The following is a 20289-nucleotide window of genomic DNA, read 5'->3' on the forward strand; positions in this document are numbered from 1 at the left end:
TCTTACCTTGATTTTTTGGAAATATGTGGGATTATAGCTATAAGGGATCTCGTTCCGAAGCCCTGTTCGCTCGTTTAAAGTTTTTCTTAAAATTTCTCATTTGGCATGTTTCTAGATCTCATGTTTATCTCTGTTAATTATTAATTCTCAAAATCTTTGTTATATCAATAAACAAGAATACTAGGCAACAGGGCCGGCCCAATGCAGGTGCAGCCTGTGCTACCGCACTAGGCCCCAAATCTTGAAGGGCCCAATAATTTTTTTAATTATCAATTTAATATATTTTATGCCTGCTTTTTTGAATAGATATAAAATTATAATTTGTTCTCAAAATCTATTTTACACTTGAACTTTAAAAACATAGGTAAAATCGTGATTTATTTTCAGAATCTATGATTTATACCGATTATTTTAAAAAAATTGATATAAATTGATATATTTTTAGGCCTATTTTTAAAATTTAAACAGGACCCCCAGATTGTTTGGGCCGGCCCTGCTAGGCAATAATAGAAAAATAATTATTTCATTGATAATAACTATTACTCATATTCAAACTTCTAAGTCCATTCAACTTCAATATTATCGATATTAATTATTTCTAACTGAGAGAAAAGTTCAGAAAGAACTCTTCCATATGGTATGAGGAAAGTCATTTCTTTGCAAGAGATGATTATCATTCCTTTAAGAAGTTAAAAATGGTAAGGGAAAGATTAACTTTGACTCTGCAGGTAAGGAAGTACAAGAGATGTTTGTCATTCCAAGTAACTGTTTTTAGTAGTTTCTCTCGGGCGAAAATTTGACAGTAAAAGTTAAAACCAAACTTTTGGAGGAGGGATATAAGTAGGGATGGCAACGGGTGCCCGCGGGTGCGAGTTTCATACTACCCAAACCCGCACCCGAAATTACCACCCGAACCCAAACCCAAACCCAAAAGCTATTCGGGTGACAAAATAACACCCACGCCCACACCCGTTGGGTTCGGGTTTTTTCACCCAAACCCGTACCCGCAACAAAATACATAAAATATATTTTTCCTACAATTTTCTTACAACTTTCCACAATTTATATATATATATATATATATATATATATATATATATATATATATATATATATATATATATATATATATATATATATATATATATATATATAGTATTTTATATATACTCCCTCCGTTCCTTTTTAAGTGTCATTTTAGCAAAAAGCTCTTCAACCAAGATAGTAGATTGTTAGAGTTATTTTTCCTATCATACCCTTATTTATTTTTCTCTTTCCAAATAAATTTATTCATACACTCTCTCTTTCCAATAACTAATTGAAAAATGTGAGGTGGAGTTATTGAGAAAATAAGGGTATAATTGAGAAAATAAGGGTATTATATATATATATATATATATATATATATATATATATATATATATATATATATATATATATATATATATATAATCGGGTGTGATTTCGGATTTTGGGTGCGGGTTTCACACTACCCAAACCCGCACCCGAAATATCGGGTGGCACCCGAACCCAAACCCAAACCCAGTCAACTCGGGTTTTCACCCGTTGACTCGGGTTCGGGTGCGGGTGGGCCCCGCGGGTTTGGGTCTCTTTGCCATCCCTAGATATAAGTTATCAACACTTACTCCACTTCTTAACCATTAATTCTTTTCAATCTAATAGTTAAAATTAATGAGTAATTAAATATGGAGATAGAAAACTATACTCATTAATTTTAACCATTAGATTGAAAAGAATTAATGGTCAAGATGGGGAGTAAGTGTTGATAACTTACTGAGTATATATATATATATATATATATATATATATATATATATATATATATATATATATATATATATATATATATATATATATATATATATATATATATATATATATATATATATATATATATATATATAAACACATGTAATGCAGTCACAAACAATCAGTCCACCAAGATTTGTGTGAAACTTTACATAAACATTAAACATACAATTTTTTTGAACCAAGTCAGGCATTTTGGACAATCCTTTTGCAAATGTCTAAATTTCCAACATATTTTGGAAAGTCGGAGAAAGAAAAGCGCATGGTTTTCATATGGTGACTTGATTATGAAAATTTTGATACATGGTTGATTTAATTTAGAAATAGTTGAATCGATACCAAAATTGGAAAATATACTTTGAGTCTATGAAGTACGGATTCTGACACGAACACTAGAACACGATACGATACGGACACTCTAACACCGATAATCTCAAAAATATAAGACACCGACACCGCTACATATATGAACTTAATTGTTCCATCAATTATTATAAGAGTTAAAAATATTCTAATGAAAATATTGTCTTTAATTTTCATTTAGATGTGTGAGACATTTGTAACATTGCATGTTTAATTCTTTTAGATGTGTGAGACATCTGCCTTAAAAAAATGTATAAAGCGTGTTGAAGTAAAGAAAAAAACAAATTTTTTTTTAAACACTTCTCTAAATTATTCCATACAAATTGTATGTGTATCATATAGGTGTCAGACACCGATTTAATGAGTGTTAAAGCAAAAAAAATAGATCATTTATTTGACAACACTTGTCTGACTTTTCCGACATTTATATAACTTTTTTAATACGTGTCGTATCGGTGTCATACAAGTGTCGGACACCGTGACATGCCTACTCCTCCTAGAGATGTTTATTCTTGATAACTTTGAGTCGGATACAAATCAAAGATCAAAATAGGGTCTTAGTGCATAATAGCCGTAAGACGAAAAAGCGAGCTTCCCAACCTGAGCAACAAGCCGGAGCTTCAAACATAGAGGACTTCAATTATAAGATCCTCAAATTCCTCATACTGAAGCAATGCTCAGACCCATCATAACCAACCACCAAGTGCAGGCCAAGATATGAACCAGATGGCTGCCCAAGTTGTTTTTCTAACGCGCAACCTAGCTGACTCCAGAATACCTATTCTTCCTAAACTTTTCGATGATGATAATAATGAAGATATCTAATAGCTTTCGCTTGATATTGTTTGCTTTAGTTACTTGCTTGTTTTGCATTTATTTTCTTTATGTAATCCTCTCCTCTTCCCAATATATGAAAGATAGCTTTTTTCTATCTTTCCCTACTTTGTGTGATTCAAGTATTCATGTCAAAACTAAGAGAAGGTCAAAAATATGGTCCTGGAAGCACTGTATAAAGTTGTTCCATGCTCAAACTTTATTTTCTTTTCATTTGTATTCTCTGACCTTAATAAAGGGCATGGTTGACATTTTCATACGCGATGATGATATAGTGACTGACATTCAAATGTACAACACTTACATTAACACACATGCATGATCACTCACTCACTCACTTCAAGATAGAAACTGAAACCAAAAAATATATTGTCATTTTTCACTACAGACACATCCAATTTCAAACTCCAAATATTCTAAAATTACATAGATTAATATTTCTCTAGCTACTTCAATTTCTCAAAGGAAGAAACTCAAAAAACTGGTTGGAGGAAGAAGCAATTTCAGTCTCCATAGAATCATTAACACACAACATAGATTTTCCATCTTGTTCATCCTCCTTAACCGGAAAAAGATCAAGTGTCCTAGGAGCTGCATTTTCTTCTTCATAATAGTTGAAATTTTCTTTGTTAAATGGTAATAAATCATAGCTTTGAGGTGTGTTACTAATACTATTACTACATGTTCTATATGCTGGTGAAGTAAAAGGTGTGAAGTAATAAGGAATCTCAATATTTTGGCACTTTCCTTCACTTTCTGCAGCTATGTTTTTCCTCAAAACTTGTATTGATCCTTTTTCTGCTATTTCCTGCAAAATTACAGCAAATAGTATAAAGTTAAAATTTAAAGTAAAAAGAAAAAAAATGGAAAGAATGACAGAGAGAAAGAGAGAGAGTATGATGATGATATGTGATTGAGAGAGTTCATATTATGAGATTGAAAAATTCACAAAAAAAAGTGGAAGAAAGTCTGTGAAGTGTAGCATAAAATAGCCCCAACAGAAAGATTAAAAAAACAGCTTTTGAAGATACTTTTTTTGCAATATACAAAATTGAAGTTGTTGTTTTTTTGTTATTGTAAAATCTTTTGAGTATCTTTGGTTAACATAGGTGAATAAAATGTTGTAGTTGTACCATGAACAAAGACAAGAGTAATTACAGACCTCTGCTTGTTCACTGCAGTTTGAAGTGGTTGCCCACTTCTTTGTCTCTTTAACTCCACTACCTGTCTCTTTCAATCCTGTACTCAAAATCAAGACACCTCAAATATCACACCTCTAAACAAATGTATATCTCATATCAGACGTGTCTGACACGAGACAGACTCTTGTGATTACATTTAATTTTATTATTCTTTTTATGTTATTATCAGTATCGACGTGTCAGTATTAATACAGTGTCTGCATCCGCGTTGAAGCGAAAATTATGGTTGTTACAAAAACCATTTATCTTTCTCTCTCTCTCTTTCTGTGATGTAAATTGTAATGTCATGAGTCTAAATCAAAAAAACTTATAATGTCATAAGTGATATATAATATAGGAATCTTTTGACCACTAAAAGAACCTTGAAAAGACCTAAAGATAATATCTAGCTGTACCTGCAGCTTCTGAGTTGCTCATAACGTACTTGTCTTTCTCTTTTTTATCTTCAGTTGAAGAACCAGTTGTTTCCTCCATCTCCCGGCGGCGACGCTTCTGCCGCTCTCTTGCCTTGTGATTCTGAAACCAATAGAACACGTTTTTCCCTTCGATCTTCCCGAATTGACGAAGCTGCAAAGCTATTTGCTGGATTTGTTCAGCTGATGGTGTTTTCATGCCTTTCCTATATAATTCTTCAAGGACTAGTAATTGAACCGGTGTTGGACTCCACCTTGAGCTTTGCTGTGGCTGCATAGTATTGCTCGTTCCTTGGTCCGCGCCTCTGCAGTCAAATGTTCCTGCACAGATACCAACTGAACTGTCTTAACGAGACATAACATAACGACCTCAATTTAAATATATGTAATGTAACATTAATAATGATATGAATATAGTTAGTAATGATACTAAGATTTGGTCTTACCGGCGTGGTGATTGAAGGGGAGGAGATGATTACAATGGGTGCAAAGACAATAAGGTTGAACTATGGAAGAGAGTTTTGGAGGTGCATGAGAATTATGGTTGGAATTTGGAGTAGCAGAGAGAAAACTACAGAAAGAATCAGACATGATGTGAATTAATTTAGGTTAATTAGTTTCTACAAACTACAAGGTTTTTTGTCATATAGTATTTCACATTGGAAAACTAAGATGTCTGGAATTTTGCTGTGTGTGAAACAATAAGGTGAGGGAAGATAGAATGGAGAGGAAGAGAGAGTGTATTTATAGGAAGAAGAAAAGAACGTTGTAGTAAAAGCATTAGGTGGAGCAGCAAGCAAACATAAAGAGTTGACCAATCTATATTAAAAAAATAATGAGTGAGAGAGAGAGAGAGAGAGAGAGATGGAAAGTGTAGAATTGTGAGAGATGTGGAGAGTTGAGGTGTTTGTTTAAAAGGACAACAGTTACTGCATGATGATTATGTCGTGTGTTATTAAAGTTTGCTTCTTCCCCATATGTTTCCAGCTATTTGCTCTTACAAAACACTTCACACTGTAACTTTTATGGTTAATGCATTTTAAATAGTATGTATCTGTTCCGAATTCAAATCCTGTCTTGAATACGAAACAGTGTTAAATATTTTGAAAGAGAGCTTTACAATCTATTTACAATTTATTGTAGTTCTCCTTAACTCGGAAGATTTCATTCGGTTAGGAATTAGAAATGAAATTAATACTCCAAGATTCAAGTCAACAAGAGAAATGAGAAGTAATGTGCGTGAAAATGAATTTGAATATTTAAAATAGTGCAGTTTATCCTTATGTATTAAGAAGAAACCCTCGCGTAAGTAGTGGTGTATTGTGCGGATAACTGTCTTATTTAGTCGGACGGTGATTGATACCTTGAAGAGCATAATTGTCTATTTCTAGCTAAGCGAAAGTCTAGTTTTGCTCTTTAACTTTTTAGTATAGATCTTATGAACGACACATAACTGTTTTTATTGTTATTTAAAGATGGCAAAATGGGTCCGATGCGTTGGGCAAATTCATTTTACCGGCATTTTATTAAATTTAAAATGTTCAATGTCCGTGTATCCGCTTCATCTCTCCCATATTTTTTTCGGAACGGGTCAAGATTTTATACCAAGTCTAAAATTATGTCCACCTACCTCACTCTATCTTTTATAAATTTTTATTAAATAGACCTATATGAGATGCGCATTGCCCGTTTATTGTTATGCACATAGGATATGGAAGAAAAACATCCATCCTTAATGACTCAGTGTATATTTGAACTTACATTGATTGCATAAAGTAAATGTTGAATCTGTGTTAATTTTGCAAATGGGTACTTGTTTGATTTGTCTTGTAATGTATCTGACAGTTGACACTGTATATGCACACTACACTTTAAGATGTGACAACTTTAACATCTAAAATTAGAAAAAAAGAATTATCTAAAAATTGCTAAACAATAAACAACTCCAACCATATTGTGATCTAAGGTGTTTGGAGTTCTTTTACAAAGATTCCCCTTTAAATGGCTCAACAAAGCCAATCCAAGTGACCCAATTCACATTCAAAGATAAAATCTTTCTTTTGCTCATTTTCTTTCTATTCATTCAAATTATGTCCTTTCTCTTAAAATGAACAGTTTTGAGCTAATATTGAAAGCATGGAAAAAAAATGATTGAATGTATATTAATTTACAAGACAAAGTATGTAGAGAAAGTATATTAAAAGAAAGGTTATTTTTTAAATCATTTTGAGGCTTGAAGCTATTCTTGGTTGCTATAACTTATAAGCTTCCTAGTTGTTTTTTTCTGAATCTAATGAATATATATATATATATATATATATATATATATATATATATATATATATATATATATATATATGAAATAATGAGCAGGATGTTGCTTTTTTGGGAATAGACCCCGCAGGTACTGTTGATTGGGTCATCTTTCTTCTTAAATTTGATTAATAATTACTTTTTGTTTTTTTGTTTTTGTTGATTATTCTCTTATTCGCCTTAGCTTACTAGTTCTTGTATTGTATGCATATAATGTATTGGCAGGGCTGGCCCTGGGCCAGGGCAAGCAGGCCCACAGCCGAGGGCCTCAAAAAAAATGGGAGAGGTATACTTAAAAAATTATAATATATTAATTATAAAATATATATTTGTGACCGAAAATTATTAACAGCCAGTTACATGTGACCCAGCGGTTAAAATTGCTGTCTGAGATTCTACAGTCAGCAGTTCGAAATCCTCTGCTGCCATATTTTTTTAAGTACGTTGCATTTGCAGCCACATCTGTAAATAAAAATAGATGTAATTAGCATAATGCTAAATAGTGCCACATATATGACAATTAATGTTTCTTAAATTTTAACTATAAACTTTTTTTTATACAATTAACTAAAATTGAGATTTTTAATCAAATTCATTTAGTATAAATTTTAAGAATTACTTTATAATTAAAATTACTTTACTATAAATTTTTAAAATTATTGATATGTTATAATTAAATATTTAAAAGTTTATGATACAATTAATTTATTATTATCAAATTTTTATGATGAAACCAAATTCATTATCATTTGTGTTTTGATTTATTATTTTCTTACCAGTAAGGTAAATTTACGAATTAGAGTCAAGACGTTGTTTAAGGTTACGCCTACATCTTTTAGTCATATGATTTGGTTTTCCGCAACTGAAGTAAGAAAAAATACCACTTTCATTTCTTTGAGACGGTGTTTGTTGTCTACAAATTTTGATCTTATCTTCGAGATTTTTTGGCGAGTAAAAAATAATTTTTATTAGGGGTCCATTTTTTTATTTGCCCTGGGCCTCTAAATAGTCGGGACCGGCCCTGTGTATTGGATAGGAATATTATATTATATAGATTGTCAATGTGAAATTATACAAAAAATTTAAATCATTTGTATGTGAATATGTATTTTTTAATAGTTAGGACACGGTCAGACCAACTACTCAGACCAACTACGACTTCGAAGACTTCCTGAACACGTCTGATAAGTTTTGGGTAACTATTTTAAACCGGCCAAAAGTTGAAGACATGAATCTAATTATGCACAAGTCCAAAGTACTACAGAAAACACACATTTAACCTCAGTTGGATATGAGGTGTTACCTCAATTTTATATGCGAAGTAACAAAAGGCTTTATTAAAAGTGAGACACTTTACCTCTCAGTTGGAATTCCACCAACCGGAAATGTGTAATGGTCATGGGCTTGGTCCCCATAGATAACACGTCGAAATTTTTAAATGGCGAAAACATCTTTTTATTCTTTGTAAAATAAACAAGTATAGAAGAAAGTTGAACGAAAACTAGCATTGAGAGAATTTTAACCATTAAAAAACTAGAGATGAATAATGAGTTATAGAATGCTCGAAAAATATTTATTAGTATAAGATATTTTTCAAATACAACATAATTTTTCATATTATTATTTTTAAAATTAATTTCAAAGGTTATATGTTCAAAGAGGGTTTGGTTAAATAAGTAGAGTGTAAGTGGATTAGAAAAATCCGATTAAATCCATAATTCAAACCAAACAAATCTAGAAAAATCTAATTTTTTTGTTTAGTTCAAAACCCAATGAAAATCGAGGTGATTCAGTTCCGTTCTCGATTTTAGTTTTTAGGAACCACAAAACCGATGAACCAAACATATAACTAAAGATACTCGCTTATTATAATTCAAACAATTATTAAGCCCAAAATTTTCACTGACCCAACCATTCTCTATCTTTATTTACCCTTCTCCATCTTTATTCAGCTCACTATTGTCCTAATTTTAAATTTTCTACTTGTGTCATTGTTCATGCTTTTGTATAATGATAAGAAAAAGAACTCAAAGAGCATATTGTAGGCAAAATAAATAATTATTTCTATTACCACCCATTATTAAACATCAGTATAGTTGAGTAGAAAAATATTAAGTTTTAATCTGATTTTGAATCACAAAAGAGAAACAATTGATAACAACTTAGAGGCACGCTTAAAATAATGGAGGATTAAAAAGGTTTGTTGTGTAACTGTTGAAAATGCAAGTGCTAATAATGTTGTGCTCTCATATATATACTATTATAAAAAAGGCTTACAACAACGATTGAGAAAGATATATAATTATGCAGGGACCAGACATTTTTATGTAGCGTGTGGTTGTATATGTGTTACTTACAATCTCGTTCCAGTGACCGTTGTAGTAACTAGAAAGTGCGCGCCCTATCACAAAGGTTGTGCCAAACAACCGTTGTGATAGACATAAAGGTCTTAGGTTTGATTCTCAGCAGTAGCGTTTTGGTATTTATATTATTTTGGACAACACGCGAGATATTATAATGGTTGCGTTATATAATCGTTGTGAAATTGTCTACATACTTAATAAATATAATCCTGCTTTTATAATTTTTCTCATTTTTTAACCTGTATTTTTGTGGACCATATCATTGCAGAACAAACAACTCGCATTTGTGATAAAGTTAGCATAATAATAATAATTGTATCATAATAATAATAATAACTATAATCTGACAAACGCGTTGCGCGGATGTGTTTAATCTATTTTTCAAAATTTTATATAATTGAAATAATTAAAATGATTTTTTAGATATGATTTTATTGGTGTAAAATTAAAATGTCTCTCAAAAAAGTATAATTGTTTTATATAAATGATATATGACTATTAAATTATAAATTTTATTATTTTAAAGTTAAAAAATGACATTTAAAATAATATACTTTAAATGTGTTAGGATTTGAACTTGTGACCTCAAATAAAAACTTAATGTGTAAATTTGTCTTTTTTCAAAAGGTGAATTTTAGAAAAATATTCTCAGTTAATTAAGTATATAGTTGGAGTGATTCTTGTGTTAGAATTTTTAGTTTAAAATGAGTTTTAAATCCATACTTTTCAAAATATTTCTTATAATAAGAATAAAATTCTAACACAAGAATCACTCCGACAACAAAGTAGCATTTTGAACTCTATTATGCGATTATGCAGACAAAAAGATTCTGCAGATTGTGTACTCACCTCTCAATTCTGAGAATGACTCGGTTTCTAACTTCGGTGAGAATTCGGTTTGATTTCGGTTATAATCTTCTTCGTCTCTCTTCTTTGATTGATGTTGTGTGATTGTTGTTCAATTCTGGTTTTTCAATCGGTGCTAAATGTCTTAACGTATTTACCATTTTGTATTTGCATGCGAAGTGTTCGATGGAATGACTGAATCAAATTCTTTTGTTTATCAATCTTGAAATCTTTTTTGAGTTTCTTGATGCGTGAGAGCTTGGTGATTACCGCTGATTTTTTGAAACTGTAATATGGTGGAAACCTTGTTAGATTGTGATGCCAAGAGTATCTAATTCCAGCCTCAATGATAGTCATGTAGGATTGAAGAATATCATTGAGCCTTCTCATGTTGTACATGATTTGTATGATGAAGAATTGTTATGGAGAGATTCATTGACTCCTAAGATAGATGAATACCCGTTCGATCGAGTTTCCCAGGTGACTTTTTTGTTCTTGGTAAAGGGTCTTGTGCCTTTGGCTCCTCTGTGGAAGAAGTTCTTCAAAGGGTATAAAGGGTAGTATTTATGTGCACTCTAATTCTTCTTACAATGGTTCAGAAGTGGAAAGTCTTGTGTTTCATAGCAGAAGAATTATTAGTATGGTTAGTAAATTTGTTCTTCTATTGCTATTTTTGTTGGGGTTGATTGTATGTCTAATGTTGCCTAAATTCTTAAATAAAGAAGGAAGTTAAAAAGTAGCTATTTGAGAAGTCCCACATTGCTTAGTGTAGTGAAGCGAGGGGGAGACTAAGGCTATATATTGGACCTAAGTTCTTTGTTTTTAGATACACTAGTCAAAAAGCACTTTAAGCTTATATTTGGTTTTCTTTAATATCTTATGCTCTTGTATTAGAGTGTTGTGAGATTTAGTTTAAATATTTGCTTTGTAAGAGTGTGGGTGTACTAGGGGATTGAGGTGAGAGTAGAGAAGTCTATGTGTTGTAAAATTTTCACATAGTAATAATTCTCTGGTTGTCTGTTTAGACAACGGTCGTGGTTTTTCTCCGGTTTTGGAGTTTCCACGTTATATTCTTATGTTATTGGTTGTGTTCTGTTTATTTTATTTTTTCTTCAGCTGTGTTATTTCCCAACAGTGGTATCAGAGCTTCGGCTCGATGAGATATCACAATTCTTAGTATTCTCTGTGGTTGCAGCATAGTCTGATCTTCCTCATAAGAAAAGAATTATGATATTGTGAAGGTGCTGAAGAAGGGGTGGTACTGTGAAACTGTTGTTTAGGGAGGTTCTGGCTAAGGAAAGACTTGGTATTTAAGCGTGTCCGTTGTGACCCACCTCTCTTTCCTGGGAACCTACCTGGTGCACGGTTTGCAGTCTGCGTGCAACTAACTACTATGTCTTATTCAAGTGCTATGAAGTTTGACATAGAGAAGTTTGATGGAAGAATCAACTTTGGCATGTGGAAAGTACAAGTCAAGGATGTGATGATACAATCAGGATTACACAAGGCGTTAAAAGGAAACACTTCCAACATGGATGCTGACAAGTGGGAGGAACTAGATTTGAGAGCTGCAAGTGCAATTCGTTTGTGTTTGGAAAAGAATGTTCTCGCGAATGTGCAGAATCTGTCATCAGCCAAGGAACTCTGGGAAAGGCTCGAAGGGTTATATCAGGCAAAGGACATCTCAAATCGTTTGTTGCTAAAGGAGCAATTCCACACTTTGCGCATGGATGAGGGTACAAAAATCTCTGATCATCTTAGTACTTTGAATAATATTGTTTCTGAGCTTGAATCTATTAAAGTTGAGATTGATGATGAAGATAAAGCGTTAAGGCTTATTTTGTCCCTTCCACCTTCTTATATTCATCTCAAACCTGTTTTGATGTATGGGAAAGAAAAGTTGAGTTTTGAAGAAGTTGCAACTAAAATTATTTCTGAAGAAAGGAGGATGAAAAGTGATGAAAGTACTTCATCAAACTCGGCGTTGGTAACTAGAAGGGGGGCTAATGGGAAGAAGATCCATGAAAATAATATGGTGTGCTGGAAGTGTAGAAAGTCTGGGCATTTAAAGAGAAATTGTCCAGGTGGAGCAGTATCTGAAAAAGACTCTGAGGCAAGTGCTAACAACGTCTCCCTTGTTTTGGGAGATGATGGGGATCCTTTTTAGAAGATAAGGTGTGTCCTTATGGTATTTCCGCTATACCATGCAAAAGGACAAATCATTGCTAGCGGATTCAGAACAACACACAGGCATTGGTTGGCATTGATGCAAGGTGTGTGGTGAGATGTGTCGATGGCTGAAGAACTTCCTAAAAGCCAACATGGGAGTTGCACCATAATCTTTCACCAAGGTTTCGACGTGAAGAAAATTCTTGGGATGATAGTTTCAAGTGTAATGTACTCTTTATAGTGGAGTATGATAATTTGATTTGTCGGTATAGACAATGAGAATTATGATTGTCGGTGTAGACAATGAAGATTGAACACCATTACAATCAAGGTGAAGATTGTTGGGGTTGATTGTATGTCTAATGTTGCCTAAATTCTTAAATAAAGAAGGAAGTTAAAAAGTAGATATTTGAGAAGTCCCACATTGCTTAGTGTAGTGAAGCAAGGGGGAGACTAAGGCTATATATTGGACCTAAGTTCTTAGTTTTTAGATACACTAGTCAAAAAGCACTTTAAGCTTATATTTGGTTTTCTTTTATCTCTTATGCTCTTGTATTAGAGTGTTGTGAGATTTAGTTTAAATATTTGCTTTGTAAGAGTGTGGTGTACTAGGGGATTGGGGTGAGAGTAGAGAAGTCTATGTGTTGTAAAATTTTCATATAGTAATAACTCTCTGGTTGTCTATTTAGACAACGGTCGTGGTTTTTCTCCGGTTTTGGAGTTTCCACGTTATATTCTTGTGTTATTGGTTGTGTTCTGTTTATTTTATTTTTTCTTCAGTTGTGTTATTTCCCAACAATTTTAACATTTTCAACCATCTTGATAGGAATGAAAATTAAAACTGAAACTCTAATCAAGTTATTATATTTTTATTAGCCAATCAAACACTAATATGTGGATGTATGATGTTTTGAAATTCAGTAACATATTCTAAAAGGGATATTAAGTTAAATGCTCTTTATTTATTTGAGAAGTTTAATGATGCTGAAATAAAAAGTTGATTAAACCTTTATTTATAAATTCTGTTATAGAAAATGGAAATATGAGGATTATAAACAAATTTTTGATTATTAGTAAATTAATAGTTATGTTTTATTGTAAATATCTGTTTGAAAAAATTGGTCATGTATAAATTTTTAGTTCTATAAAACTGTTTTAGTGTAGTCAGTGGCCGATATAAGGCCCGACCAAGCAGGCACCTGCTCAGGCTCTGGCCTAAAATTTCTTTAGAGTTGAGGTAATTTGTATGGCAAAAAAAAGGGCAAAAATTGAAATTCTTAGTGAGAGATCAAAATGAAAACACTCTTTGTTTGTCCAGGCTTCATAATTTTTCTGGCTCCGCCACTGATCCAGAGTATGTTACTAATATATAGGAAAATGATATATGTATTATATTGTATTTGGCTTGTAATAAGAGTATTATTTCTTGTAAATAGTATGATGTAAGAGTAGGATAATATCTTGTTTTAAAGAAGAAGAAGAAAAAAGACGCTAAAATTATTTTAGATATATATTATGAAAATGATATGTGATTTTTTTTATTCATTAAAAAATAATTGTAAGAAAAATAGAATTATTATTTTATAAGTTTTATAAATATATAAAAAGTTATTAGGTTAATATATTTTTTTTCATTTTTTAATTTTATAATTAAAAAAATTATTGCAAGAAAAATAAAAATAATGTTTTATTAAATTTATGAAAATACGTAAGTAATTATTAGATTAATATATTTTTTGTATTTTTAAGAATTCGAACTCATAATTTCAAGTAGAGAAAAATTACTATAACTTTTAATGTTTTCACTAAAAAAGAATCTAAAATTATTTTTGTAACATTATATTAAAAAGATATCTTGAAATTTATTATCTATTGTAAATTTTGTAATAAAAATATTTTAAATTTTTTCATGGAACTATTTTTAAATTTATAGACAAAATAGAAATATTTTAAATTTTGTAATAAAAATAATTTAATTTTTTTTTTAAATTATGTAATTTTAACTATATTTTTTTAATATATATTTATGTTTTAGAATGTCAAAATTAATTTCTAAAAATCAATGTAAAATAACTTTTTACATTTGAAAAATCATAATAATTATTTTTTAACTTATACAAACATGCCCTAATTCCCTTGTGTAATAGTTTTGGCGTTCATAATAATCATCTCCACCTCATTATAATTAATCATCTTAGACTTGATAAATATCATATACACTTACTCACAAAATTTAATTCATAAAGCAACAAACATAAGGAAAAGAAAACTTGCATAGCTAAATAACTAACCAACCAAGTAATTACTTTAGCCGATTTTTTACATTCATTTATTTGGTGATCAATTTGCCAGATAATACCCTTCTCCTCCAACTAGGTATTAAATAAATGCTCACTACGGCCAATTTGAAAAGAAAAATTATGAAGATGAGATATTTGGTGAGAGTGTCATCAACCTAGTCTAAATAAAGAATGGACAAAAGTTACATAAATACTTAGTTTCTTGCAAACAAGCGTGACAATTAATGTTGATTTGTTTTGCCCTCGTGGAATTAATACTATTTAAAGAAAAATGCATTTCGATTGACAAAATGCATTTGACAGCCAAAATAAAAGTTGTCACTAGAAGATTGCGTGGAAGACAAGTAAGGAATTGTCACTCATACCCGTAGGAATGTCTTTGAAATTTTGAAATTGTTTTTTTGTTTGAAGATATATTTCTAGATGATCTATAATCACGTTAATTTTCTCTTTTTTGAGTTTCATCTCAGTTATTAAAAAAATAGTTTGGAAATGCATTTCCGTATACTATTTTGGTGTATTCGGATATGCATCTCAGAAATACTCTTTGCACTAATTTATGTGATTTTTTTATTCACTCAACTTATTTAAATAACAATTCTGTAATATTTTCGAAGATGCATCTCTGGTAATGACCAGTACAAAATTTGATAAAACACCACATTTCATCACTACGACGAAAAACACATATAACAACGGTCGCAAAAGACCTATAATAACGGTTGAACAACCGTTGTTAGGTAGGGTGTGGTTGTAAGTGGATTATTTACAATCACGATCTATTGCTTGTGGTAGTAAATTGGATAGCGAGCTACATACAACCACTGTTATATTAAACAACCGTTGATGTATGTCTTTTAATAAAATTAAAAAATGCAGCAGTAGAACAACAACAAGAAGAAGAAGAAGAAGAAGAAGAAGAAGAAGAAGAAGAAGAAGAACAACAACAACAAACAACAAAAACAACAACAATAACAACAGGAATAACAAGTACTTCAATAACAAAAAAAAGAATAACAACAACTAATATTGCTAACTCAAATTCATACTTTTCATGTCTCATTCAAGTTGGAGAAGAGATGATGGAGTTCTGAAAGTTATTAATGAAAGAAATGATGTTTTTGAGTTTTGTTTATGAAAGAAATGATGTTTTTGAGTTTGGTTTAGTGGAGAAATAGAGTGTCGTAAATGAAAGATGACATTTGGAGGTAGAAGATGAAATTCATCTAAGTTGGAAGTTCGTCTAAATTTTAGGTTTCACGTGGATCACTAATAGTAGTGTTTTGAGCATTGATAATCACTAAATGGAAGGCCAAGATTTATTTAAGAACACTGAAGAAACTCAATAAGTGTGCAACATACAATAACAGTTGTATTGAATAATTGTTGTTGTGTGTCTTTTAATAAAATATAAAAAATGAAGCATTAGAACAACAACGCCAACAGCAAGATTCGAACTCATGATAATTTGCTACATTCATCAACAGTTGTATTAAACCACCGTTGTTGTACGTCTTTTGATAAAATATAAAAATGCGGCAGTAAAGCAACAACAGTAGCAAAATTCGAAACCATGACCATGCGCCAATTTCACTAAGATGTTTGTGAAAAAAGATACGTCCAAAGATGTGTCTTCAATTGTTAGGGGTATTTTAGACATTTCATGGTGGTGTGAGATAACACATAAAGGTGGAAAGAATATTTCTCTATAATAATACATCATACCAGTGTTTTGCAATAATTTATGTAAGCGAGTCTATAATACATGTATGACCACTAACATTTGTATTTACACCACCAATATTCTATGGATATATATATATATATATATATATATATATATATATATATATATATATAGTTTTGGGACGATCAAAGACCCAAATAGTTAAGATCCAATTCATTTTAAATTCATTCCACTTCACATAAGGTATATAAGTTGGTTCACATGGAAAGCAAGGTACATTATCTGATATTCATTTTTCATTATACTCATCTTAAATCTTGAACTGATTTAGACATTAGAGTGTTAATCTTGTGGATCCGTCCATTGCCACCATATAGGAGATCAAAGTTATATGGTAATCATGTCCAATATCTTTAGTCCACCTTCAAAGTTAATTGTTCAACGGATATCTCCGATTAACGTATTATGCGATACCTCATCATCCAGCACACGCCTTTCGCCTGGTTGCTTTATACTTATGACGGAAACTAGCGTTCACCGAAACGGAGATCGATTGGAGTTACGTTTTCTAGACCACATGAAATATAAATGAAATTCCAAACATCGATATACCTCTGATTCTTGCAGTTACCATCGCTAGTCAAAACCTGGCAGGATTCCTCGTGGATGACGAAAGTTCTTGCAACATTCTCTACGCATACACGTTGGAATTGTTAGGCATCCAACAAGCATATATGAATTTGTATATCCAGGGAGATATATTTGCCTTCAATGATTTGATGACTCTCCCTTGAGGAGCGATGAATCTGACTTTAGCAATTGGAAAAGGAACGCGTGAAATAAAGGTAATCCTCAACTTTATGGTAATTCCTTGTAAAAGTGCCTTCAGAGGTACTCTAGGGAGAACATTCCTGATGAAGCTAGATGCATTGGCATTTCCATCCACTTGATAGTAAGTAACCTATCACGATATGGAGGGAAGGTCGGCCACTATTAGTGTCAACCTCGGGGAAGCTAGGAAATTAAGAAACTTATCCAAGAGGAAATTCTCACATCGGTCCACTTGTTTTTGTGTTCCCTAAATGAGTGACTTTGTTAGTCCAAGCAGAAACAAACCTTTCTTTATAATGTGTCAAACATGTTTCAGTCACATACTTAACAAATAACGGTATATTAGCACAAACAGTCTCAAAGTGCTTCAAGTGTTCGACAAACTCAGTTTCTCTATTTTAATACATGATGGTGTTCCAGAGATCCATGACATGTTCTTGTCTGTCTGATTTAACATACTTGTAACATTTCATACTAACATTTTTTTGAAATATGAATCGAACACAACAAATGAGTTCAATTTGGGAACACGGCTTCCATGGCATTCATCAACGCAAGTTTTCGCCCCATCACCACAATCTTCAGTAGCAATTTCTCAGAAGAAAAAAACTTTTTGAGCTTCTCCAGTGCCCATGTGAAGTTTTCCTCCCTTTCATGTTCCAAATAAGCAAAGCCAGCCAAAAAAGTTAACTTTGTTGACGTAGCACCAACAATCTCAAGCAGTGGTATCCAATACCTGTATGGTTTTGCAATGCATATAATCAAAAAACTACTAAATTGAAATATAAATTTTTTAATAAGCAGTGGTATTCGGTACCTGTAAGATTACCTATTTGTCTTGTATGTATAATAAAAATTCAACACCAAATGAAACATATTCAACAACTTCACTGAAACATGGTGTGTCCAAAAGATATCAGGAATACAATTTTAGTCGTCTCTATTTCTAGTCCAACACATGTCTTTCTCTCTATGAATAAGACTCAACAACATCTGCATTTCTATCGATGAACCTGTTATGCTCGTATAGTATGTAGCTCTAGCTTTATAAACCTGGGTAACACTCGTGAGATTTTCTGAATCTTTGTCTTTCAAAGCAGCAACTATGTATCTTTGAGTCATATTATACTTCGTCATGTCATCCGTAAACTGTCTTTCATGATCTTTTAGACGGTCCAATATGTCATGGCCTTCTAAATCCTTAGATAGTTTATGATTATGCATCTCGCACCTAATAATCACATTCGAACCGATACCACTTGGCACATATCTCAATCTAAAAGGACATTTAACTTTCATTCTATAAATTCCTTTTGAGGAATTATTGCTTTGAGATGCATTCTTCCTTTTGTAATTTTCGAACGGATAGTGACAACAATAATACCATGTCGTTTACCAGTAGTTTGTGCCCATGCTAAAACTTCAGATCGGGACTTAAAATTTTGTCAATTACAACATATAATTAAAGAGTAAATTATCAATATCATAGAGACGAGAAAACCTTTAAATTTTGAAATTGATACATAGAAAATATGCAGCATCATTGGTGAAGAACTGCGTAAAATCAGTAAAGAAATCCGTAGAAAATGTTGTCGGTTCTGGACAACACAAGCAAAATATTTTTCTGTACTATCAAAAAGAATTTGTATATAAGCAAAATTTTCGGTATACCAAAATTTAAAAATATTCCGGAAGTTTTTGTTATTCATCAAAAATTTAGGGAATTTTCGATAATTTTTTTTGTTTTTTCCAAGTAAATACCGGAATATTCAAATTTTCGATAGTTCTTCCCCGACAATTTCGTTTTCCCTACACTATTTCCAGTAAAAACGCGAATTTTTTACTAAAAATTGTGAAAATCTCGTACCGGAAATTTTGTTTTTACTACATTGGTTGTAGTAAATTTTTTTATTGATTATAATATTTTTAAAAATAAATAATAATAAAGACATTTTTGTCGTTAAAAAAATATATAGGGTGTCAAATATAAATGAATGTGGCAAGTTAAATTCTCGTGAGAAATGGGTGATAACTTACAAGGAACCTATATGGCTAAAAGCCTTGTTACTGCAAAGCCCAAACCAAGAAAGTAGCACAGTCCTCGTGATTCCTCAGCAAAAGCTTCTATTGCCTTGTGATGAGATAATTCGTTACACCAATTGATTGATACTTTGTTACCTCCTGCTCTGTTAGTGGATCCTTTGACATCTTGATAAAGTTAGTTACCATTCTTATATTCATATATTCCATTGACATCATTGAATAAAAAATCATGAGAAAATTAAACTTGGTCCTCCACTTAATTTACCTATTCGTATGTTGCTTCAAAAAAAATTATTAGTATACTAAGTATGTAGCCATTTTCTGGACGACAAATATTTGTCGTCTGATCTAATCATTTGTCGTGAACACAAGATTTCTTGTCGTGCAACCATAAATTTCTCTTGTTTTGTTTTTTGTGTGTGGTGATGAATACACTGAATTTCACAAACTTTGTTTCGTTGCATGTAAAAAAAACACGAAAAGAGAAAACGGTTGTGGGCCTTGTTGTGTGACGTTGACCCAGCAAGAGAGGAGAACTGAGGTGGCCAGAAAATAGGGTCGTACAATTACAATACTGCATGAAAATTTTCATTTTGTGCAAAAGTGGCATTCATAATTGAAGGGTGAAAGAGAGAAGGGTTTGTCTCCTATTATGCAAAACTATAAGTTTCAGAATTTTTGTCATCACTGCATGTCTGCAAAGCTCAAACAAAATAGTGTGTCAATGGAAGAGGACAACAAAGACCACTGTTGAGGAGAGATAGAGAGAGAGTATGTTAGTATGTTAATAATACTAAATGATATCTTACTCTTCTTAGGCTAAGACTCTCTCTGTCTCTCTGTCTTTTCCAACTCTATGCCCATATCACATCACATCCTTCACTAAAATACATTCAACAGATCAATATTGTAATCTGTTTGTCTTTTAACTTTTTAATAATGATGATGTTGAAACATTATTATTCAAATTCAACAACATTGCTCTTTGTACATCACACTTCTTTGAATATAAGTTATAATTACATTCAATTTATTCAATTTATTCAATTTTTCAAATTATTACCGATGTCGTTGTGTCGGTATCGAAGTCAAATT

The 20289-nt window shown here is 31.7% G+C and overlaps 2 protein-coding genes across 2 annotated transcripts; both read right to left on the reverse strand.

The window, feature by feature from the left end:
- Window positions 1-3254: 3254 nt before the first annotated feature.
- LOC131607388 (WUSCHEL-related homeobox 6-like) lies at window positions 3255-5682 on the reverse strand. The gene is made up of 4 exons (XM_058879399.1): window positions 5089-5682; window positions 4625-4963; window positions 4190-4266; window positions 3255-3835 (listed from the first exon to the last, which is right to left on the reverse strand). Exons 1-4 carry the CDS (start codon window positions 5231-5233, stop codon window positions 3479-3481), a joined length of 918 nt encoding a protein of 305 aa, XP_058735382.1. The 5' UTR covers window positions 5234-5682; the 3' UTR covers window positions 3255-3478.
- An 11985-nt stretch (window positions 5683-17667) lies between these two features.
- Window positions 17668-18450, reverse strand: LOC131605466 (uncharacterized). Its single transcript, XM_058877815.1, has 3 exons — window positions 18165-18450; window positions 17981-18041; window positions 17668-17887 (listed from the first exon to the last, which is right to left on the reverse strand). The coding sequence occupies exons 1-3, from the start codon at window positions 18448-18450 to the stop codon at window positions 17668-17670; spliced, it is 567 nt and encodes a 188-aa protein (XP_058733798.1).
- Between the last annotated feature and the right edge of the window lie 1839 nt (window positions 18451-20289).

Source organism: Vicia villosa, linkage group LG5 (assembly GCF_029867415.1).
Source record: "Vicia villosa cultivar HV-30 ecotype Madison, WI linkage group LG5, Vvil1.0, whole genome shotgun sequence".
Lineage (NCBI taxonomy): Eukaryota > Viridiplantae > Streptophyta > Magnoliopsida > Fabales > Fabaceae > Vicia > Vicia villosa.